The sequence below is a fragment of the Canis lupus genome, chromosome 18 (genome assembly GCF_011100685.1).
Source record: "Canis lupus familiaris isolate Mischka breed German Shepherd chromosome 18, alternate assembly UU_Cfam_GSD_1.0, whole genome shotgun sequence".
Taxonomy (NCBI): Eukaryota; Metazoa; Chordata; class Mammalia; order Carnivora; family Canidae; genus Canis; species Canis lupus.
Window position 1 is genome coordinate 25,467,594 of NC_049239.1, and position 25,253 is coordinate 25,492,846.

Below are 25,253 nucleotides of genomic sequence, written 5' to 3' on the forward strand. Positions count from 1 at the left end.
TCGATCCCAGGTCTCCAGGATCGCGCCCTGGGCCAAAGGCAGATGCCAAACTGCTGCGCCACCCAGGGTTCCCTATATTGAGGATTGTTAAGTCCTCTTGTTGGATAGATCCTTTAAGTATCATATAATGTTCCTTTTCATCTCTCACTACAGTCTTAGGGGTAAATTTTAGTTTATCTGACATAAGGATGGCTACCCCTGCTTTCTTTTGAGGACCATTTGAATGGTAAAATGTTCTCCAACCTTTTATCTTCAGGGTGTGGGTGTCCTTCTGTCTAAAATGAGTCTCTTGTAGACAGCAAATCGATGGATCCTGCTTTTTTATCCAGTCTGACACGTTCGCCTTTTGAATGGGTCATTAAAGCCATTCAAGTTCAGAGTTACTATTGAAAGATATGAGTTTAGTGTCATCATGATATCTATTCAGTCCTTGTTTTTCTGGATTGTTCCACTGGACTTCTTCTTAAAGGGGAATTTTAAGAGTCCCCCTTAAAATTTCTTGCAGAGCTGGTTTGGAGGTCACATATTCTTTCAGTTCCTGCCTGTCTTGGAAGCTCTTTATCTCTCCTTCCATTTTGAATGAGAGCCTTGCTGGATAAAGTATTCTTGGTTGCATGTTCTTCTCATTTAGGACCCTGAATATGTCCTGCCAGCCCTTTCTGGCCTGCCAGGTCTCTGTGGAGAGGTCTGCTGTTACCCTAATACTCCTCCCCATAAAAGTCAGAGATTTCTTGTCTCTTGCGGCTTTAAGGATCTTCTCTCTATCTTTGGAATTTGCAAGCTTAACTATTAAACTTCCAGGTGTTGAACGGTTTTTATTTTTTTTAGGGGGGGATCTCTGTATGTCCTGGATCTGAATCCCTGTTTCCCTTCCCAGATTAGGAAAGTTTTCAGCTATGATTTGTTCAAATACATATTCTGGCCCTCTGGCCCTTTCAGCACCCTCAGGAACCCCAATTAAATGTAGTTTTTTCTTCCTCAGGCTGTCATTTATTTCCCTTTATCCTCATGGTCTTTTAATTGTTTGTCTCTTTTTTCCTCAGTTTCCCTCTTTGCCATCAACTTGTCTTCTATGTCACTCACTCATTCTTCCACCTCATTAACCCTTGTCATTAGGACTTCCAGTTTGGATTGCATTTCATTCAATTGATTTTAATTTCTGCCTGATTGGATCTAAATTCTGCAGTCATGAAGTCTCTTGAGTCCTTTATGCTTTTTTCTAGAGCCACCAGTAGCTGTATAATAGTGCTTCTGTATTGGCTTTCTGACATTGAATTGTAATCCAGATTTTGTAACTCTGTGGGAGAGAGGACTGTTTCTGATTCTTTCTTTTGAGGTGAGGTTTTCCTTCTAGTCATTTTGCTCAGTGCAAAGTGGCCAAAAACAAGTTGTATTGGGAAAAGGAGAAAAAGAGAGGAGAGAAAGAAGGAAAGAAAAGAGAAAAAGAAGAAAGGGAAAAAGAGAAAGAAAAAGAAAGAAAGGAAAAAGAAAAGGGTGGTGGAAGCAAACAGAAATCAAAAATCAAAAAAACAAAACACGGGGGAGTATCTTCTGATTCTGTATACTTTAAGTCCCTTGACTTCCCCTGGAACTTGTCCGTCTAGCTGGTCTTCTGGGGGAGGGGCCTGTTGTGCTGATTTTCAGGTGTTAGCACTTGGGGGAGCTGCTCTGCCCCGTGCCTGGTGCAGAGCTCAGTGAGGGTTGTTTACCCAGTGAGGCCCCAGGAGGAACAGTCGCAGTGGCGGGGCCAGCTCTGCAGCGCTGGAGTCAGCTCCCGCAGTAACTCCGGAGCTCTCCGTCTGCAGGGCCTGGAGGCTCCGGGGCGGGGCCGCTGATCTGCTCAGCTCGGGCCAGGAGTGTCCTTGCTGTCCTGGGCCCTCCCGGCCTCTGCCTGTCCCGGGGGGAGGCCGGATCCTGGGCTGTGTCCCAGCGCCCTGTGCTCCCGGGCCTACGCTGTTGGATTCACGCTTTGGCCGCGCATCCCCCTCCGCAGAGCCACCGCCTGAGCCCCTCCGAGGCTCTGGGTCCCGCCGTGCGCGCTGCAGCCCTTCAGGGAGCTCGGTGCACTCGCCCGGGGCGCAGGTGCCTGTTAGTGTCCCAGGGAGCTTGAGGGCATCCCCACCCTCCTGGGGTCCTGCTCTAACTCCCTGCGGGCGCCTTTCCACCCGGGAAGGTTGATGCAGCTCTTTGCTTCTCCGGGAGGGAGCTCTCCTGTCCTGGGGACACTCGCCCAGGCCTCAGCCCGGCTCCTCGCAGGGCCCCTCCCCTTTGGAGGCCTTTTGTTTCTTTATTTCTTTTTCCCCATCTTCCTTCCTTGATAGAAGCGTGAAGTCTTCTCACTGTAGCATTCCAGCTGTTCTCTCTTTAAATCTCAGGCTGAATTTGTAGATTTTCAAGATGATTTGAAGGTTATCTAGGTAATTTGGTGGGGACAGGTGACTTGGGGACCCTACTCTTCCGCCATCTTGCCCCTCCCTCTATAATTTTATCTTCTATATCATTGAATTGTTCCTTTCCTCGACCATCCTTGTTTTTATGGCTTGAATTTGTGTTTGCATCTCAGTTATAGCATTTTAAAATTCCAATGTGACTAAATTTTAATTCTTTTATCTCTGCAGTAAGGGATTCCCTAGTTTCTTCTATGCTTTTTTTCAAGCCCAGCTGGTATCCTTATAATTGTTATTTGAAATTCTCATTCAAACATCTTTTTTATATCTGTTTTTATTAAATCCCTGGCCATTGGTCCTATTTTCTGTTTTTTCTTTTTGGGTGAATTCTTCCACTTTGTCATTTTTGCAGAAAAAAAATAAAACAAAGTAAATCCTATTGTGTTTCAATCTGTTTGTTAAAAAGAAGTTAGATCAACAACAACAACAACCAAGAAGCAGCAGCAGCTAGGTACAAAAAAAAGAAAATTAAAAGAAAGATAATATATAAAAATAGTTTAAAAATAAACGAAAGAAGAATAATAAATAATAAAAATAATAAATAGAAATAAAAAAGAAACTACATCCTATTCCCCCTAGAGATGAGGCCTTACAGCTCTCTATGATCAGTAGACTTGTGTGCAAGTTGTTTCTGCTTGTGTTATGGGGGTGGGGCCTCATGCTGATTCTCAGGTGGAGACTTGCTCAAGTGAAGATGTGCCTGGAGGATGTGGGGAGTCTAGGAGGAGGGAAAGTGAGGGGGGCAGAGCTTGGTGTAGGGTGCTCCAGCCTCCACTAGATAGAGTTTTGCTCTCTTAAACCTTTAACACTGATGGGCAGGGTGAAAATAGTGATACCCTGCTCTCTAGCCCTGGAAATGAGAGTTCACACCCACCATTCTTCAAGAAGCCTTAACAGAAATTCAAACAATCATCCATGACTTGGTGGCAGCTAACTTCTAAAACTTAATATTTTATGTTTTGCTGCTTATACTACCATGTGGAGTCTCTGTAAGAGGGATCCCTCCCCTCCAGAGCCCCTGTAGTTCTTATCTCCCCCAGATCTTCCCTCTGAACTTCTTACCTTCCAGAAAGTGGTTGATTTTCTACTTATAGTCTTGCAATTTTGTTCTTTCAGTCCTTAGAGTGATTTATTTGGTGTTCAGATTGTTTTGATAATTATCTAGCTGTGTTCAAGGGATGGGGCAAATTTAGCTTACCCCTATTTTTCTGTCATCTTAGATCCTCAAATCATACCTGAAAAGATAAACATGGTAGTTAACTTAAATTTCAAAACTACCATCTGTACTTAAAAACCATAGCATGCTTGGAACAAACAATTCTAAAATCTGTATGGAATCACAAAAGACCCCAAATAGTTAAAGTAATGTTGAAAAGGAAACCAAAGCTAGAGGAACCACAATTCTGGACTTCAAGCTGTATTACAAAGCTGTGATCATCCAGACAGTATGTTACTGGCACAAGAACATACACAAAGATCAATGAAACAAAATAAATAACCCAGAAATAGACCCCCAATTCTATAGTCAACTAATCTTTGACAAAGCAGGAAAGAACATCTAATGGAAAAAAAACAGTCTCTTCAAAAAATGGTGTTGGGAAAATTGGACTGCCACATGCAGAAGAATGTAACTGGATCACTTTCTTATACCGTATACAAAAATAAATTCAAAATGGATGAAACATCTAAATATGATTCGGGAATCCATCAAAATCCTAGGGAGCAGAGGCATCATCCTCTTTCAACTTGGCCCCTGCTATTTCTTCTTAGACACGTCTCCAGAGGCAATGGAAACAAAAGCAAAAATAAACTATTGGGACTTCAGGAAAAAAAACAAACAACAAAAACCCAAACCTTTTGTGAAGCAAAGGAAACAACCAAACTAAAAGGCCACCTACAAAATAGGGGAAGATATTTAAAAATGACATACCAGATAAAGGTCTAGTATCCAAAATCTATATAGAAGTTCTCAAACTAAACACCCCAAAAACAAAAAAATCTAGTCAAGAAATGGGTAGAAGTCACGAACAGACTTTTCTCCAAAGAAGATGTAGAAATGGCTAGCAGACACATGAAGAAATGCTCAACATCACTCATCATCAAGGAAATATAAATCAAAACCACAATGAGATACACCAGTCAGAATAGCTAAAATTAACAAGTCAGGAAATAACAGATGCAGAGAGGATGTGAAGAAACCCATTTACACATATGATTTCACTCATATGTGGAATTTAAGAAACAAAGCAAATGACTTTAGGGGAAGGGAAGGAAAAATAAAGTAAGATAAAAACAGAGAGGGAGGCAATTTACAAATGACTCTTAACTAATTAATGAATTCAAGGTTGCTGGAGTGGAGAGGGGAATTATTGGGGTGATGGGCATTAAGGAGGGCACTTGATATAATGAGAATTGGGTGTTATATACAACTGATGAATCCTGAATTCTACTCCTGAAACTAATACACTATATATTAGCTAACTTCAATTTAAACAAACAAAACAAAACGAAAAAAAAAAAAAAAACACGTATCACATATCATCCTATCCACAAATATGAATCAAGGAATTAATAAAATAAAAAGATGTAAAATATAACACATTTAGAATGTAGAGAGGGGAAATAGAAATTTAGCTTTTTAAAGATGGGTTAGTGGTGCACCTGGGTGGGTCAATGGTTGAGCATCTGCCTTCAGCTCACATCATGAACCTGGGGTCCTAGGATTGAGTCCCACATCGGGCTCCCTGTAGGGAGTCTGATTCTCCCTCTGCCTATGTCTCTGCCTCTGTTTCTGTATGTCTCTCATAGATAAATAAATAAATAAATAAATAAATAAATAAATAAATAAATAAATAAATGTAAGTTTTAAAAATATGGGTTAGAACTTAAGTGACCATCATTTTAAAATAAACTACTATACACATAAAATGTTATATGTAAACATAATGAATGATAAACAAAAATAAAAAACCTATAATAGACATAAAAATTAAAAAATAGAAGAATAACACTAGAGAAAAACATGAAACCACAAGGAAGAATGAAAGAGAAGGAGGAACAGAGAAGAAGTATAAAACAACTGTAAAACAACTAATAACTGGCAATAAGTACCTATTTATCAGGATGCCTGGGTGGCTCAGAGCATGATCCTGGAATCCCAGGATCGAGTCCCATATCAGGCTCCCCACGAGGGGCCACCGTCTCCCTCTGCCTGTGTCTCTGCCTCTTTCTCTGTGTCTCTCATGAATAAATAAAATATTTTTTAAAGTACCTATTTATCATTAATCACTTTAAAGGCAAATGTTTTAAATGTTCTAATCCAAAGACATAGAATTACTGAATGGATAACAAAGTAAGACCCATATGTTGTATATAAGAAATTCATTCAGACCTAAAGACACACTCAGATTAAAAGGAGGAGATATGAAAAAAACATTTAATATGTAAGTGGAAACAAAAAGAAAATCATAATTTAAGAAACAAAATAGGAAAACAGTATGTAAATTCCTCAGAAATTTAAAAATAGAACTATCCTATGATCCAGGGGTTACACTATTTGGTATTTATCTCCAAAATACAAAAACACTAAATCAAAGGGATGAATGCACCTCTATGTTTATAATAGTATTATTTACAAGAGCCAATTTTTAAAAAGATTTTATTTACTTATTCACAAGAGACACAGACATAGGTAGAGGGAGAAGCAGACTCCCCGCAGAGAGCCAGATATGGGACTCAATCCCCCAGACCTGGGATCATGCCCTAAGCTGACGGCATATGCCTAACTGCTGAGCTATCCAGGCGTCCCTACAAGAGCCAATTTTTAAAAAGATTTTATTTATTTATTCATGAGAGACACACAGAGAGAGAGGCAGAGACATAGGCAGAGGGAGAAGCAGGCTCCATGCAGGGAGCCTGATGTGGGACTCGGTCCTGGGACTTCAGGATCACACCCTGGACCAAAGGCAGGTGCTAAACCACTGAGCAACCCAGGGATACCATACAAGAGCCAAATTATGGAAGCAGTCCAACTGTCCATCAGTAGATGAATGGATAAAGAAGATGTGGTATATCTATATAATGGAATATTATTCAGTCATAAAAGATGAAATCTTGCTATTTGCAATGGCATGGATATAGCCAGAGAATATAATGCCAAGGGAAATAAATCAGAAAAAGACAAATACCATATGGTTTCACTCATGTGGGCTTTAAGAAACAAAACAAATGATCAAAGGAAAATAGAGAGGGAAGCCAAGAAACAGACGCTTAACTATTGATAACAGATTGGATATGAGAAGGGAGATGGGTTTGGGGGATGGGTTAAATAGGAGATAGGGATTAGGGAGTGCACTTGTGATGAGCACCAAGTGTTGAATGGAAGTGTTGAATCACTATATTGTACACCTGAAACTAATACTACACTATATGTTAACTGATTTGAATTTAAATAAAAACTTTATAAAGGAGTAAAACTATTTTAAAAATCCATAAGATCTTGTACAATTCCTATCCTCCTTGAGGCCGTTAACTTATATACACTATGGGATCACTGATATGGCTATTAAGGCTTCTTGTGAGGTTTAAAGGCCATAATCTTTGCAAAGTGCCTGATACACAGGGTCTAGATACAACAAATAAGTAATAAGTACTAATTCTGTGTCTTTAAATTCTCTTTTGTTATTTTTCATACACCATTTATTTTAAGATTTCACAAACTAAACAGTTTTCTGAATTGAAAAGCTGAGTATTGTAAAATTTTTATTTATTCTTCCATGTTATTTTTTTAGTTTTGTCTTAAAGATTTTGGCCTCTCTAATTGTACCTGTAGGAATTCATAGGGAATACTTTTTATTTTTATTTTTTTAAAGATTTATTTATTTATTTATTTATTTATTTATTTATTTATTTATTATAGACATAGAGAGAGAGAGAGAGGCAGAGACACAGGAGGAGGGAGAAGCAGGCTCCATGTCAGGAGCCCGATGCGGGACTCGATCCCGGGACTTCAGGATAGCACCCTGGGCCAAAGGCAGGCGCCAAACCGCTGAGCCACCTAGGGATCCCCACTTTTTTTTAACCCAATTTAATTAATAAATTAAATACTGTTAATTATTAAATACTTAACATGATGCCTAATAATTTTTATTTTAGATACTTTTTGTATATCAACTCTTCTATTCAGACAATCTATGCAACTTCTGACAGACCATGAATTTATCTTGCATATTTCTGCTGTCTTTACATCCTGCTCAAAGCCTTATTTTTACTTATGATTATTCTTCTTACTTTGCTTATCATCTTCCCAAATCTCCCTTGAGTTGCACATTAATTTTCAAATCTCAGAGTGACCCTTTAGTTTTGTTTAGAATTAACTGAGACATATATAGTACTATTTACTAATATACTCTAATTGTATATCCATTAACTGGTTATTAGAGTTTTTTTCCTTAATACTTCCCATTTTAACTTCTGTACTGGAGTTAAAAGTGGTTTATTTATTCTTTCCTCAACATTTTTTCATTTCAGGGTAAAGATAATATGAAAAATATTGCATCTCATAAAAATACTTTTTATTTGTATTTCCCACAGCAGAACCCCTTGCTTTTGGCTTTACTCAGCAGACAGTTCTCAGTTGTCTGCATGGCTTGATGATAATGCTTGAAAAAATTAATTTGCACATATTTACTACCAAGGCATAAAATCTGTGACAGGGTAGATGCCTTATTGGAATAAACTTATTATGATATTCTTGTCTCTATAGATTTCCAAAACAGAAATAATTAACAGAGTAGGCCATATTGGTATACGGGAACATGATTAAAGTTGTTCTTACTTTTAGGGACAATTACCATTTGCTGTAGTAGGGAGTATGGATGAAGTGAAAGTTGGAAAAAGAATGGTCAGAGGCCGTCAGTACCCTTGGGGAGTTTTACAAGGTAAATGTGATGGAAGTGAGCAGGCTTGCTCAGGAAAGTGTCTGTGTGTGTGTGTGTGTGTGTGTGTGTGTTGTGTGTGTGTTTGTGTGTGTATTCTTAGAGTCTTAAAATATTTTGACTTGAGTCAGCGCTGGTAATTGTTGCTAAACAGTGAATTAAGAGTTACTAATGAAAAACACAAATTCTTTTTCATTTAAGCTAATTCTTACTTTGACTATAATTCATTCTCATAGGAGTTTACTAGGTAGTTCTTTAGACAAAAATTCACAGAGGTTTGCTATAATCTCTTCATTTACCCCAACCTGACATGCATAGTATCTCTCTGTGCATAAATTATTACATTCAGAATGTTGGAAAATGCTTTGAACAAAAGATCTTTGAACAAAATTAAAGCGCAAATACTAGTGTTTAAAACCTGTTACATATATTAATTACTACTTAATTTACAAGACATTTTTAAATGGTCAATAGACAAAAAGTATGGTAAACTATTTTTAAAATAATGAAATGTAATTTATCTTTGGAAAAATTATACTTTTTAAAAAGATTTTATTTATTTATTCATGAGACACAGAGACATAGGCAGAGGGAGAAGCAGGCTCCTCGCAGGGAGCCTGATGTGGGACTCGATTCTTGGACTCCAGGATCACACCCTGGGCCAAAGGCAGATGCTTTTGCTGAGCCACCCAGGCTATCCCAGAAAAATTATACTTAAATATTTATATAAACTATCTAACATTGGGGATCCCTGGGTGGCTCAGAGGTTTAGCGCTTGCCTTCGGCCCAGGGCGCGATCCTGGAGTCCCAGGATTGAGTCCCGCGACGGGCTCCTGCGTGGAGCCTGCTTCTCCCTCCTCCTGTGTCTCTGCCTCTTTCTCTCTCTCTTTCTCTCTCTCTCTATCATGAATAAATAAATCTTTTTTAAAAAACTATCTAACATTGTGATGAGTTGAAATATTTTAACAGGCACTTATCTCTGGTTTATATAATTTTAATGGAAATTACTGGAGATTGGATTATATCCACTTATACTAGTTTCCAAAATGTTGTTTTATTAATTGATACATTAAAAATTAAATTTATGAAACACTTAAAAACAATATATTTTAATTAATATGAAATTTGGTTACAATGTCATGCACAATAAAATATATATTGTGCTCAGTAGCCTGGATATGACACACAGGAAAGAGCCATGCAAATTTATTGATTGATTTTAAATAGTAACTAATTTGGTCTCATAAATATGGGGTATAAATAGTATTTGAGAATGAAAATATGCATAATTTTTGGTGCCTTCATAGTAGCAGGATTAACATTATGAAACTATTTACTTTAGTGAAATTATGTGTTAAACGTTCTTTGTAAGTGCTCTGTGAAATACCTTGGGGGCAGTTGTAAAATACCAACAATTATTAACAAAAAACTATACCATACACTAATATAACATGTTAATTCACTCTTTCCTATTTATTCTTTGGCTAATAAATTTCAGATAAACTTCCTGATCCAAAAACAAACTCTGCTTATAACAGATAAATTACAAAGAATTATATCTATTAATCATAACGATCTCTTAGTTATTACTTTAAACATGTTTCTCATGCATACATTCACTCAAGAATACTTATTGAGTGCCAAGAGTTGATGATAAGTGCTGTTGCTTTCTTATTTTCCTGCCTAGTGGAAAATGAAAATCACTGTGATTTTATCAAGCTCCGGGATATGCTTCTTTGTATAAATATGGAAGACCTGAAAGAACAAACCCACATTCAGCACTACGAATGGTACAGATGCTGCAAACTGAAGAAAATGGGCTTTACTGATGTGGGTCCAGACAACAAGCCACTTAGGTGAGTGGAAGAGATCTTGTCAGAAGAAGCTAACAAGATTTAGAAATCCTGTAAAACCATGAGATTCAATCATTTGGGAAACAGAGTAACTGTACATTTCACATTCTGGTCATCCTGAATTGTATTTTTTGAATCATCATCAGACTTAGATGGAGAGAATTATTAACAGCAATGTAATTCAATGACCCATTTATATGCTCAAATAGGAGTATTCAATATGTGCATATGTTGAAATGTGTATCCAAAAGAAAAATATTACCTTGTTTTTACTTTTGTATTTTATATGAAATAGATGTTCATGAAGGAGATTTTAAATATTGGCAAAGAGGGATCCCTGGGTGGCGCAGCGGTTTAGCGCCTGCCTTTGGCCCAGGGCGCGATCCTGGAGACCCTGGATCGAATTCCATGTCCGGCTCCCGGTGCATGGAGCCTGCTTCTCCCTCTGCCTATGTCTCTGCCTCTCTCTCTCTCTCTCTCTCTCTGTGTGCGACTATCATAAATAAATAAAAATTAAAAAAATAAATATTGGCAAAGATAGATAAAGGCTAGCGGAGGATATTGAGAATGGCAAGGGACATCACATTGAGTGCTGGATGAAGGAAAGAGGAAAAGCAGCAGTAATGTTGGAGAAGTCAAGTGAAAATAGTTTGAGAGCAGATGTATTTAGTTATTTTAAGAGGACTAGGATTTGTACTGCAAAGGATGACAGTGTATACCAGTGATACTGGTATATCAATTTTTTTAGGTATTTGAAGACAGCCAAAAGTGAACTGATTTAAATTTTGAAAGATGCCGGACTTAAATTTTAATTTTAATTTTGAGAGGCAAGAGAGATTGTTTTTAAAGAAAGATGGTAAGAAAAACAGATTTTTTTTCAGTCTTAAAATCATTTTAAAAAGAAGTATAGTTGATACCTGGTATTACAATAGTTTCAGGTGTACACATAATTGTTTTATAACTTTATATATTATGCTATGCTCACCCCAAGTGTTGCTACCACTTGTCACCATACAACACTATTATAATACCACTTACTATATTTCCTATGTTGTGCTTTTCATCTCCATGACTTATTTATACTGTAACCAGAAGCCAGTACCTCCCACTCCCTTTCACCCATTTTGCCCATCTCCCATTCCCCTTCCCTTAGCAATCACCAGTTTGTTCTCTGTATTTATTCTTCTGTTTCTCCTTTTCTTGTTTATTTGTTTGTTCCTTTGCTTAGTTTTTAGATTCCACACACAAATGAAATCATATAGTACTTTTCTTTCTATGTCTGTCTGACATTTCACTTGTGTCATACTCCCTAGGTCCATCCACATCATAAGTAGCGAGATCTTATTCTTTTTTAAGATTGAGTAATATTCTTAACACACACACACACCACATCTTGTTTATCCATTCATCTATTGATGGAAACTTAGGTTGCCTCCATATCTTGGCTAAGATAAATGGTGCTGAAATAAACATAAGGATTTATTTATTTTTTTCAAATTAGTGTTTTCATTTTCTTTTGGAAAATAACCAGTAGTGGGATTACTGGAACGTATGGTATTTCTATTTTTAATTTTTTAAGGAAACGTCATGATTTTTTTCCACGGTGGCTTCACCAATTTACATTCTACTCAAGAATGCATGAGAGCTCCTTTTTTGCCACATCCTCACCAACATTTTACGTTTTTATTTTTTTGATTCTAGCAATTATGTCAGGAATAAGAGGATATCTCATTGTGGTTTGATTTGCATTTCCTGATGATAGAAATGTTGAGCATTTTTTATGTGTCTGTTGGCCAGCTGTATATTTTCATCAGAAAAATGTCTATTCACTTTCTCTGGCCATTTTTTAATCAGTTTTTGGGGTTTTTTTAGTGTTGAGTCATAGTCATATAAGTTCTTTATATATTTTGGTTATTAACCTTTTATCAGAGATATCGTTTGCAATTTTTTTTCCATTCAATAGATTGCCTTTCATTTTCTTGATGGTTTACTCCACTGTACAAAAGCCTTTTATTTTGGTGTAGTCACAATAGTTTATGTTTGCTTTTATTTCTTTTGCCTGAGGAGACACAGGTAGAAAAATGATGGTCAGTGTCCAAGAGACCACTGCATATGTTCTCTTCCAGAAGTTTTATGGTTTCAGGTTTCACATTAGGGTATTTAATTAATTTTGACGTTGTTTTTGTGTATGGTATAAGAAACTGGTCCAATTTCATAATTTTGCATATAGCTGTATAGTTTCCCAGTACTATTTTGAAGAGACTTTTTCCATTGTATATTTTTGCTTCCTTTGTCATAAATTAATTAATCATATAAACCTGGGTTTGTTTTTGGGTTCTCTACTATGTTCCATTTTTATATGTGTTCCATTTATCTATGTGTCTATTTTTGTGCCAGTACTATATGATTTTGATTATGATGCTTATTATTATAATTGATAATAATATTATTATTATATTATGGTGCCCAACATTATTTTTTAAAGATTTTTTTTAGATTTTATTTATTTATTCATGAGAGACACACACAGAGGCAGAGACAGAGGCAGAGGGAGAAGCAGGCTCCATGCAGGGAGCCTGATGTGGGACTCGATCCTGGGTCTCCAGGATCATACCCTGGGCTGAAGTCGGAGCTAAACTGCTGAGCCCCACAGGCTGCCCTAAAGATATTATTTATTTATCAGAGAGAGACAGAGCACACAAGCAGGAGGAGCAGCAGAAGAAGAGGGAGAAGCAGGCACCCTGCTGAGTAGGGAGCCCAATGTCAGCCAGATCCCAAGATCCTGGGATCATAACCTGAGCTGAATGCAGCCTTTTAACCTACTGAGCCACCCGGGCACCCTGCCTGGCTTTATTTTAAATAAAAACCTTATAAAGTAGAGGTTTTCCCAAGTTTTATTATCAAAAGTTCTAAAGAAGTGTGATATATTGAAAGGTGGTGGTAACAAGCAATCACTAATATCGTTTCAAAATTCTAGTATTCTTTAGGCACACTGTCTATATATTCTACAATATTGTACCTCACTTTTTTTATACCTCATGATATAGAAATTTCTATTCAATACATGAAGAAAATGTTGGTAAATGCCCTCACGTGGGACTTAACCTACAGTATATATTTTTACTGGGTTATTTATATTACCATTTTAATATGAGAGTAATAACATATTTTTTATAGTTTTCAAGAGATCTATGAAGCCAAAAGACAAAAGTTCTATGATCAATGTCAGAGGGAAGAAGAAGAATTGAAACAAAAATTTATGCAGCGAGTAAAGGAAAAAGAAACAACATTTAAAGAATCTGAAAAAGAGGCAAGTTCACTAGTCTGGTATAATTTGTATTCATTTGTAGGTGTGTTTTTAGTTTGGAGTTTTAATCTCAAGGGTTTAGTTGATGAGTTTGGAGAATATTTGCTATTTTTCTAAAGATAGCTATTTACAATATGGATTTAGAATATAAGCTTTAAAAATTATTGCCAGCAATTTTATTTTTTTAGAACGTATAATTTTATTTTTTACATTTATTTTTTATTGGAGTTTGATTTGCCAATCAAAGATATAGATGCAGTGAAAAGCCAAGACACCTGCACCCCAATGTTTATAGCAGCAATGTCCACAATAGTCAAACTGCGGAAGGAGAATTTGCCTTTTAAAAAATGAAAATAATTTTGTAAATCCTATTTGCTTTTATTTTATAATTGGAATTTTCACATAAATTTTAATTTATAACAAATTCAAGCTATTAACTTCTGTGAAGAGTCATTACTTTCTTTTTTAAGGTTTTACTTATTTGAGAGAGAGAGAAAGAACACAAGCAGGGAGAGAGGGAGATAGGCAGAGGGAAAGGAAGAAGTAGACTCCCCACTGAGCAGAGAGCCCGATGTCTCAATCTCAAGACCCTGAGATCATTTTTTCTCCTTTCCCCTTTATTCCCTTTCACTATTTTTTATATTCCCCCTCCAAAAAATGAGTGGGAAATATCTGAAAGGGAGACAGAACATGAAAGACTCCTAACTCTGGGAAACGAACTAAGGGTGGTGGAATGGGAGGTGGGCAGGAGGTGGGGGTGACTGGGTGACAGGCACTGAGGTGGGCACTTGACGGGATGAGCACTGGGTGTTATTCTATATGTTGGCGAATTGAATACCAATAAAAAATAAATTTATAAAAAAAAGACCCTGAGATCATGACCTGGGCCAAAGGCAGATGCTTAACTGATTGAGCCACCCAGGCACCCCAAGAGTCATTACTTTCTAACACTACTACTGAAAATTTTTCTTCCCTTTATAAATAAGTTAGTGAATGTTGACTAACACAAGACTTATTTAGAAAGCTTTTGGTTGGTGAACTATGTTAATTTCTTTTTCATTTCATTCTTTTATGTTTCCAAAGAAATGGGAAAAGAAGACTACTATAGTCTTTTTATGGTCTATACTATAGTGTTGATTATTTGCACCAATACCTTTTTAACAAAAAAATATGCTTGGAATCATAAATATCATTCTCTCAAGTGGATGTGGTTTAACTTAAGAATTTAGTTTTGAGCAGAAATAAGTAAATTGAGACATCATTTTTTCTTTTATTTTTGTAAAGATTTTTTTTATATTTTTGTAAAGATTTTATTTATTCATGAGACACACTGAGAGAGGCAGAGATATAGGCAAAGAGAGAAGCAGGCTTCCTGCAGGGAGCCCAATGCGAGACTTAATCCCAGGACCGCAGGATCATAACCTGAGCCAAAGCAGATGCTCAACCACTGAGCCACTCGGGTGTCCCAAAACATGAATTTTTTTCAATAAAAGCAAAATAGTGACTAGGTGTTGTATACCAGATGTCTCAATCATGGACATCTTGGACATTTGAATCATGGACAATTGAACTATAAGTAATACAAATTCTAGCAGCTTAGGTATAAAGGTTAAGTTTTGAAAGTATCCAAGGGTTTCATATGGAATCCAAGAATAAGAAGCATAGCTGGGTCTCCTGATAACCTAAATCCAGAGTAGGAAGTGACCAGAAACCAAATCAATCATGTAAATTCTCCTCTACCTTATTCCCTTTGGTTATGGACCTTATCTATGTACATCTGCTTCATTTTTGCTCTCTGGACATCAGTTTTTCTTCTATTCTTCAGTTATATGTTCCCTCAAGAAAAACCAAAAACAACCTAAAATTGGTTGTGCAAAGTGATGAGTAGATGAAATTCTTTTTTTCTTTTAAGACTTTATTATTCATGAAAGACACACAGAGAGAGGCAGAGACATAAGCAGAGGGAGAGGCAGGCTTTCCGCAAGGAGCCTGATGTGGGACTCAATCCTAGACCCAGGATCACGGCATGAGCCAAAGACAAATGCTCAAGTGCTGAGCATCTGTGTAGCTGAAATTCTTAACAAAGACTAATAAATGACTTTAGAAAAAATGCTGGTAGAAATAAAATGACCAAGATTGTAAAAGCATCCACACAGGACAAAGTGACAGGAAACAGATGTACAGGCTTTCTCAGAAAAGGAAAAACTTAATTATTGAAAATATGATAAGTACGCAGCAACTAGGATTAGCTGACAAGGAAAGTGGAGGCTCACAAGTAAACTTTTAAAGCACATCTAGCCGATAGATTAGTCAGAATTCAAAATTACAACTTTACAATTTTCAAATACTTAAAAACTGAGACGCTTGTACATTTCCCACATTACTAGAGATCATCTTTCTTTTCATTTTTTAAAGTCTTTTATTTTAATTTCAGTCAGTTGACATACAGTGTTATATTATTTTCAGGTGTACAATATAGTGATTCAACACTTCCATATGCCACCCTGTGCTCATCACAACAACTGCAATCCTTAATTCCCATCACTTATTTAACCCATCCTCCCCAGTTCTTCCCCTCTGGTAAATATCAGTTTGTTATCTATAATTAAGAGTCTATTTCTTTCTTTTCTTCAAAAAATTGTTAGTTAACATAGAGTGCAATATTGGTTTCTGGAGTAGAATTCGGGGATTCACTATCTACATGCAACACCCAGTGCTCATCACAGCAAGTGTCCCCTTTAATAGCTATCGCTCATCTAGCCCAATTCCCAACTACCTCCATCCATTAACCCTGTTCATTCTAGAACATTAAGAGTCACTTATGTCTTGTTTCCCTCACTCCCTTTTTTCTTTTCCCTTTTCCCATATGTACATCTGTTTTTTTTATATTCCACATATGAGGGAGATCATGTTACCTGTCTTTCTCTGACTTAATTCACTTAGCATAATACACTCCAGCTTTATCTAACTCATTGCAAATGGCAAAAATTCATTCTTTTTGATGGCTGAGTAGTATTCTATTGCATGTATATACCACTTCTTTATCCATTCATGAGTTGATAGATATTTGGCTGCTCTCTGATTTTAGCTATTGCTGAAAATACTGCTAAAACACCAGAATTCATGTAACCCTTTGAGCCTGTATTTTTTTCTTTTGGGTAAATACTGAGTAGTGCAATTGCTGGGTCACAGGGTAATTCTATTTTTAACTTTTTGAGAAAACTCATACTCTTTTCCAGAGTGGCTACACCAGTTTGCATTTCTGCCAACAGTGCAAGAGGGTTCCCCTTTCTCTGCATCCTCACAACCTCTGCATCCTCTATTTTCCAGAATTCCTGCACCAGTGTGGATTCTTATCAAAACTGTAAAAGGGGGGATCCCTGGGTGGCGCAGTGGTTTGGCGCCTGCCTTTGGCCCAGGGCGCGATCCTGGAGACCCGGGATCGAATCCCACATCCGGCTCCCGGTGCATGGAGCCTGCTTCTCCCTCTGCCTGTGTCTCTGCCTCTCTCTCTCTCTGTGACTATCATAAAATAAATAAATAAATACCTTAAAAAAAATTAAAAAAAACTGTAAAAGGGTTCCACTTTCTCTGCATCCTTTCCCCATCTCTTATTTCCCAGGTTGCTAAATTTATCCATCCTGAATGGTTTGAGGTAGTATTTCATTGTGGTTTTGATTTTTCTCTAATGATGAGTGATGTTTCATGTCTGTTGGCCATTTGTATGTCTTCTTCGGAGAAATGTCTGTTCATGTCACTTGCCCATTTCTTGACTGGATTTTTGTGGGTTTTTTGGCTTTGAGTTGATAAGTTCTTAATAGATTTTGGATAATAGACCTTTATCAGATATATCATTTGCGAACATCTTCTTCCATTCTGTAGGTTGCCTTTTAGTTTGGTTGATTATTTCCTTTGCTGTGCAGAAGCTTTTCATCCTGATGCAGCCCCAATAGTTTTTGCTTTTGTTTTCATTGCCTCTGGAGACATGTCTAGGAAGAAGTTGTTGCAGCTGAGGTCAAAGAAGATGCTGCCTGTGTTTTTTTGTAGGATTTGATGGAATCACATTTAGGTCTTTCATCCATTTTGAGTGTAAATTTATCTTTGTGTATGGTGTAAGAAAGTGGTCCAGTTTCATTCTTATGCATGCGGCTGTCCAATTTTCCCAACACCATTTATTGAAGAGACTGTCTTTTTTTCCAGTGCATTTTCTTTCCTGATTTGTCAAGGATTAGTCGACTATAAATTTGAGGGTCAATTTCTTGGTTCTCTATTCCATTCCATTGATCTATGTGTCTGTTTTTATGCCAATACCACACTGACTTGATGATCACAGCTTTGTAATAGAGCTTGAAGTCCAGAATTGTGATACCTCCAGCTTTGGTTTTCTTTTTCTACATTCCTTTGGTTATTTGATTCCATACAAATTTTAGGACTGTTCTTGCTCTGTGAAAAATACTGGTGGTAATTTGATCAGGATTACATGGAAGGTGTAGATTGCTTTGGGTAGCAGAGACATTTTAACAATATTTGTTCTTCCAATCCATAGCATGGAATGGTTTTCCATTTCTTTATGTCTTCCTCAATTTCATTCATAGTGTTCCATAGTGTTCAGAGTACAGAAATTTTATCTCTTTGGTTAGGTGTAATTCCTAGGTATGTTATACTTTTTAGTACACTTTAAATGGCATCAATTGCTTTATTCCCCTTTCTGTGCTTCATTGTTGGCATATAGAAATGCAACAGATTTCTGTACATTGATTTATATCATGCCAGATTACTGAATTACTGTATCAGTTCTAGCAATTTTTTTTGGTGGAGTCTTTTGGGTTTTCTTCATAGAGTAAGTATGATGCCATTTGTGAATAGTGAAAGTTTGGCTGCTTCTTGGCCAATTTGGATGTCTTTTATTTCTTTTTTGTTGTCTGATTGTTGAGGCTAGGACTTCCAGTATTATGTTGAACAACAGTTGTGACAGTGTACATCCCAGGCATGTTCACGATCTTAGGGGGAAAGCTCTCTGTTTTCCCCATCGAGGATGATATTAGCTGAGGTTCTTTCATATATACCCTTTATGATGTTAGGTTATGTGCCCTCTATCCCTATTTTATAGAGAGTTTTAACAAGAAATTATGCTGTAGTTTTTCAAGTGCTTTTTATGCATCTTTTGAGAGGGTTATGTCACTATTATCCTTTCATTAATGTGGTTTATCACATTGATTGATATGTGGATGTTGAACCCCCAATGCAGCCCAGGGATAAATTCTACTTAGTTGAGGTGAATAATTCTTTTATTATACCATTTGATCCAGTTAGCTAGTGTCTTGTTGAGAATTTTTGCAACCATGTTCATCAGGGATATTGGCCTGTCATTTTCATTTTTAGTGAGCCCTTTGTTTAGTTTTGGGATCAAAATGATGCTGGTCTTATAGAATGAGTTTGGAAGCTTCCCATACGTTTCTACTTTTCAGAACAGTTTCAGAAGTATAGGTATTGATTCTTTTCCTTTTTTTACATTTTTTAATTTGAATTCAATTTGCCAAACATAAAACAGTGCTCATCATACCAAGTTCCCACCTCAGTTCCTGTCACCAGTTACCCAATGCCCACCCACCTCACCTTCTGCAACCCTTTATTTGTTTCCCAGAGTTAGGAATCTCTCATTAGTTGTCTCCCTCATTAATTATTCCTATTCAGTTTTCCTTGTTTCCTTTATAATCCCTTTCACTATTTCTCATATTACCCATAGGAGTGAAACCATATGATGATTGCCTTTCTCCAATTGACTTCCTTCATATAGCATAACACCCTCCAGTTCCAACCATGTCGAAGCAAATGGTGGGTGTTCATCCTTTCTGATGGATGAGTAAAATTCCAATGTATGTATAAACCACATCTTCTCTATCCATTCATCTGTAGAAGGGCATTGAGGCTCCTTCCACAGTTTGGTTATTGTGGACATTGCTGCTATAAACATTGGGGGGGGGCAGGTGTTCTGACGTTTCAATGCATCTGTATCTTTGGGGTAAATACCCAGTAGTGTAATTGCTGGGTCATAGGGTAGCTCTATTTTTTAACTCTTTGAGGAACCTCCACACTGTTTTCCAGAGTGGCTATATCAGTTCCCATTCCCACCAACAGTGCAAAAGGGTTTCCCTTTCTCTACATCCTCTCCAACATTTATTGTTTCCTGTCTTGTTAACTTTTGCCATTCTCACTGGGGTGAGGTGGGATCTCACTGTGGTTTTGATTAGTATTTCCCTTATGCCAAGTGATGCAGAGCATTTTCTCATATGCTTGTTGGCCATGTGTAGGTCTTCTTTGAAGAAATTTCTGTTCATGTCTTCTGCCCATTTCATGATTGGATTGTTTGTTTTTTGGGTGTTGAGTTTGATAAGTTCTTTATAGATCTTGGATACTAGCCCTTAATCTGATATGCCATTTGTAAATATCTTCTCCCATTCTGTAGGTTGTCTTTTTTAAAATTTTATTTATTTATGATAGTCACACAGAGAGAGAGAGAGAGAGAGAGAGAGAGAGAGGCAGAGGGAGAAGCAGGCTCCATGCACCGGGAGCCCGACGTGGGATTCAATCCCGGGACTCCAGGATCGCGCCCTGGGCCAAAGGCAGGCGCCAAACCGCTGCGCCACCCAGGGATCCCTGTAGGTTGTCTTTGAGTTTTGTTGACTGTTCCTTTGCTGTGCAGAACCTTTTATCCTGAATAAGTCCCAATAGTTCATTTTTGCTTTTGTTTCCCTTGCCTTCATAGATGTCTTTTGCAAGAAGTTGCTGTGGCCAAGTTCAAAAAGGGTGTTGCCTCTAGGATTTTGATAGATTCTTGGCTCACAGTTAGATCTTTCATCCATTTTTAGTTTATCTTTGTGTCTGGTGAAAGGGAATGGTCCAGTTTCATTTGTTTGCAGGTGGCTGTCCAATTTTCCCGGCACCATGTATTGAAGAGACAGTAACTTTTTAGTGGATAGTCTTTCCTGCTTTGTTTAATATTATTTGATCATAGAGTTCAGGATTCATTCCTGGGTTCTTTATTCTGTTCTATTGATCTATGTGTCTGTTTTAGTGCCAGTACCACACTGTCTTGATGATCACAGCTTTGTAGTACAACCTGAAATCTGGCCTTGTGATCCACCAGCATTGGTTTTCTTTTTCAATATTCCTCTGGCTATTTGGCATCTTTTTTGACTCCACACATATCTTAAGATGATTTGTTTCAACTCTCTGAAGAAAGTCCATGGTATTTTGATAGGGATTACTTTGAATGTGTAAATTGCCCTGGGTAGCATTTGACATTTTCACAATATTAATTCTTCCAATCCATGGCATGGAATATTTTTCCATCTCTTTGTGTCTTCTTCAATTGCTTTCAGAAGTTTTCTGTAGTTTCTTTTAAAGATTCTATTTATTTATTCATGATAGACAGAGAGAGACAGAGAGAGGGAGGCAGAGGAGGAGGAGGAGAAGGAGGAGGAGACACAGGCAGAGGGAGAAGCAGGCTTCATGTAAGGAGCCCGATGTGGGACTCGATCCTGTGACTCTGGGATCATGCCTTGGGCTGAAGGCAGGCGCTAAACCACTGAGCCACCCAGGGATCCCCTGTGCCCTAGTTTTTAAGGTATACATCTTTTACCTCTTTGGTTAGGTTTATTCCTGGGTATCTTATGCTTTTGGGTGCAATTGTAAATGGGATTAACTCCTTAATTTCTCTTTCTTCAGTCTCATTGTTAGTGTATAGAAATGCAACTGATTTCTGGGCATTGATTTTGTATCCTGCCACACTGCCGAATTGCTGGATGAGTTCTAGTAATCTTGGGGTGGAGTCTTTTGGGCTTTCTTGTTCTTGTACAGTATCATGTCATCTGTGAAGAGGGAGAGTTTTACTTCTTCTTTGCCAATTTGAATGCTTTTTATTTCTTTTTGTGGTCTGATTGCTGAGGCTAGAACTTATATGCTATGTTGAATAGCAGTGGTGAGAGTGGACATCCCTGTCTTGTTCCTGATCTTAGGGGAAAGGCTCTTAGTTTTTCTACATTGAGAATAATATTTGCTGTGGGCTTTTCGTAGATGGCTTTTAAGATGCTGAGGAATGTCCCTCTATCCCTACACTATCAAGAGTTTTGATCAGGAATGGATGCTGTATTTTGTCAAATGCTTTCTCTGCATCTTTTAGGAGGATCCTAAGGGTCTTGTTTTGTCTCTTGTTGATATGATCTATTACGTTGATTGTTTTATGAATGTTGAACCAGGCTTGCATCCCAGGGATAAATCCCACTTGGTCATGGTGAATAATCTGAATGTACTGTTGGATCCTATTGGCTAGTATCTTGTTTAGAATTTTTGCATCTGTGTTCATCAGGGATATTGGTCTATAATTCTCCTTTTAGGTGGAGTCTTTGGTTTTGGAATCAAGGTGATGCTGGTCTCATAAAATGGGTTTAGAAGTATTCCATCCCTTTCTAGCTTTCGGAGCAGCTTTAGTAGAATAGGTATTTTTTCTTCTTATATGTTTGATAGAATTTCCCTGGGAAGCCATCTGGCCCTGGACTTTTGTGTCTTGGGATGTTTTTGATGACTGCTTCAATTTCCTCCCTGGTTATTGGCCTGTTCAAGTTTTCTATTTCTTCCTGTTCCTGTTTTGGTAATTTGTGGATTTCCAGAAATGCATCCATTTCTTCTAGATTGCCTAATTTATTGGCATATAGCTGCTCATAATAAGTTTTTTTAAATCGTTTGTATTTCCTTTGTATTGGTTGTGATCTCTCCTTTTTCATTCATGATTTCATTAATTAGAGTCTTTTCTCTTTTGTTTTTAATAAGGCTGGCTAATGGTTTATCTATATTATTAATTTTTTCAAAGAACCAACTCCTGGTTTTATTGATCTGTTCTACAGTTCTTCTCATGTTTAAGTGAAGGCTTTTCTCATTGATTTTACCCTTATTTATACATACCACACTCTCATATCCCCAGATCTTTCACTTGTGTGTAGATATTCATTTCCTTCTCAGGCATGAAAATGTAATTAAGAGACATGCAGCTTCAGCAGAGGAAAAATAATTTTTATTTAAAACCATGGATCTCAAACTTTGCTGCACATTAGTCACCTGAGGAATTTCTAATAGTGGTGATGCTCAGGTTTCCACTCCAGAGAGTGTGATGCAACTGACCTGTGTGCATCCTATGCTTTGGGAAACTTGCAACCTTACCAAATTATTATAATGGCCATTTAGAGTTGAGAACCACTAGTCTTAACATGCTTGTGTTCTTCACAGCCATATAAGCCAGCTAATTAATATTGTGGCAGTTTAAACTCCTAGTCTGTTTCTCAAAAAGTTAACTGAAAATAAGTTTTCCCTCATACTTTTTATGCCATACTAGCCATAGCTTTAAAAATCATACTTCCTCTGATGTATACAAGCAATCTTTTTTTTAAAGAACCCTGATTTTTTAAAAAAATTTTATTTACGTTTTCATGGAGACACACACACACAGAGAGGGAGAGACACAGGCAGAGGGAGAAGCAGTCTCCATGCAGGGAGCCCGATGCGGGACCTGATCCCGGGGATCCAGGATCACGCCCTGGGCTGGAGGCAGTGCTAAACCCGCTGAGCCACCAGGGCTGCCCACAAGCAATCTTTATATTGAATGAAGTCATGCTAAAAAATCCAGGGCTTTCTTTAATGGAAACTAAGATGATATTATCTGCTTCTTATAGTTAATTAGGCTCATTTTAAGTCCCAAAGATTATAAAAGCAAATAAAAGTAACTGAATGAGGTTTTTGTTTCTTCCTATAATTATGCTAACCTTACTTAACTGAGGAAATTATCTGACTTTCTTTCAAAATACCTTCACCAAATAAAGTGTCAAGAAATATTTTATATTCCATGTCATATTTTAATGTATGTATTTTTAGTGGACATGAATCTATCAAATTTTACTCAAAGAAGTTTATGGGAAATTGTAGAGTTAAAAATATATACCTCATTAGGAAATTTTTCTACAATTGAGTGTTTTTCATAACTGTGTTTTATTACATTTGGTTCAATGGTTAAAATTAAAAGTAAGAAGGAAATTCCATATCTAATTTTTTACTTTAAATATGAAAATTTGAGGCAATTAAGATCAAGCTCTATTCTAATGACTAGGTTATGTTTGATAACCAGTAGGAAAGACAAGCATGTTCCTGGGCATGTTCTACCATAGTGTGCTTTGAGTCACAACTGCACGTTTGTTTCACAGCTACAGAAAAAGTTTGATCATCTTAAAAGAGTCCAACAAGAGGAGACAATGAAACTTGAGGAGGAGAGAAGACAACTGGAAGAAGAAATAATAGATTTTTATAAAATGAAGGCTGTTTCTGAAACATTACAGACTCAAGTGTGCACCAACATAAAGAAAGAGAAAGATCGTAAGAAATAGTCCTCTCTTACTATTCTGTGCATTGTAGAACCCTATCATGCTCAGTTCTACATTCCTATGAGATTACCTTCATAGTACTTAATTGTACTAATTTTTAAAATTTGTATTCTTATTGTATATATTCCCCAACTAGAATGTTAACTCCTCAAGAGCAGGTACCCTGATCATCTTGTTGGATTCTGTATCCTCAGTGTTTACAATAAAGTTTCCATTCAATAAATATTTGCTAAAAAGAAAAAAATAATCATTTTTAAAGACTATTTATTTATTTATTTATTTATTCATGACAGACTCAGAGAGAGAGAGAGAGAGAAAGAGAGAGAGGCAGAGACACAGGCAGAGGGAGAAGCAGGCTGCATGCAGGGAGCCTGACATGGGACTCGATCCTAGGACTCCAGGATCATGCCCTGGGCCAAAGGCGGTGCCAAACCATTGGGCCACAGGGGCTGCCCAGAAAAAAAACAATCAAAAGAATATATAGCACAGTGTAAGTAATGTAGATTAGCTATGGGATTTTTTTTTTACCATAACTCCGGCTATGATTCCAGTGCACACTTTTTAACATATCTAAATATACAAGTAGGAGATTTTTTAAAAAAGAAGTAGGAGATTTGTTCATGAGCCATATGCATAAAATATGGTATAAAAAGCTAATCTTAGGAGAGAGTAGTTAAGATGGTGAAGAAGTAGGGAGATTCTGGGCTTTCCCTGTCACTTAAACACAGCCATATTGAGGTCAGATCACTTGGAATACCCAGGACATTGATCCGAGGATTGGAAGAAGGATCTCCACAGTTTGAGGGAGACAGCATGGCAGGTGAGAGGTACATGGAAGTGAATTAGGGAGATAAAAACTTTTGTGCTGCAGAGGAGACAGAACTGTTTCCACAAAGAGAGAAAAGGGAGAGTGAGATAGAGGAATTAAAAGAGTGAGGTATTGGGTTCTCACAAGAAGAAAACCTCTTGGACCAAGACTGAGGAGCTTGGAAACTGAGTGGCATTAATGTTTCACAGTGTGTGGAGCTCACACTCAGAGGTTTTGAAAGCATGTGACTTTCATAGGAGCAGACCTGTAACATGCACTCCGGAGAGAAGGAGGGCTCTGGTCTTGGAATGCACACAGAATGGTGTAGGGATCACCAGGGTAACAGAGATTGTTCCCCCTCCTGCAGTACATTTGGAAGAGGGTATATTGCTTCTCCAAGGAAAAAGATCCTGCAGGTACCAGCAAATGGCCTTTCATAAGCAGGGGACAAAGGCGAGGGCAGAGGGTGGATATT

The 25,253-nt window shown here is 37.4% G+C and overlaps 1 protein-coding gene across 3 annotated transcripts in view; it reads left to right on the forward strand.

Moving 5' to 3' along the window:
• SEPTIN14 (septin 14) overlaps positions 1-24,208 on the forward strand; it is an 81,472-nt gene extending 57,264 nt beyond the window's left edge. Inside the window, exons 7-10 of one of the 3 annotated variants that reach the window (XM_038562871.1) lie at positions 8,290-8,386; positions 10,071-10,239; positions 13,414-13,546; positions 23,794-24,206. In XM_038562871.1, the coding sequence (XP_038418799.1) occupies positions 8,290-8,386; positions 10,071-10,239; positions 13,414-13,546; positions 23,794-23,973 (579 nt within the window). In that variant the 3' untranslated portion in view covers positions 23,974-24,206. Of the gene's footprint in view, positions 1-8,289; positions 8,387-10,070; positions 10,240-13,413; positions 13,547-23,793 lie in introns of all 3 variants that reach the window. The other 2 variants (XM_038562873.1, XM_038562872.1) reach the window with 2 other exon arrangements.
• Positions 24,209-25,253: the final 1,045 nt, after the last annotated feature.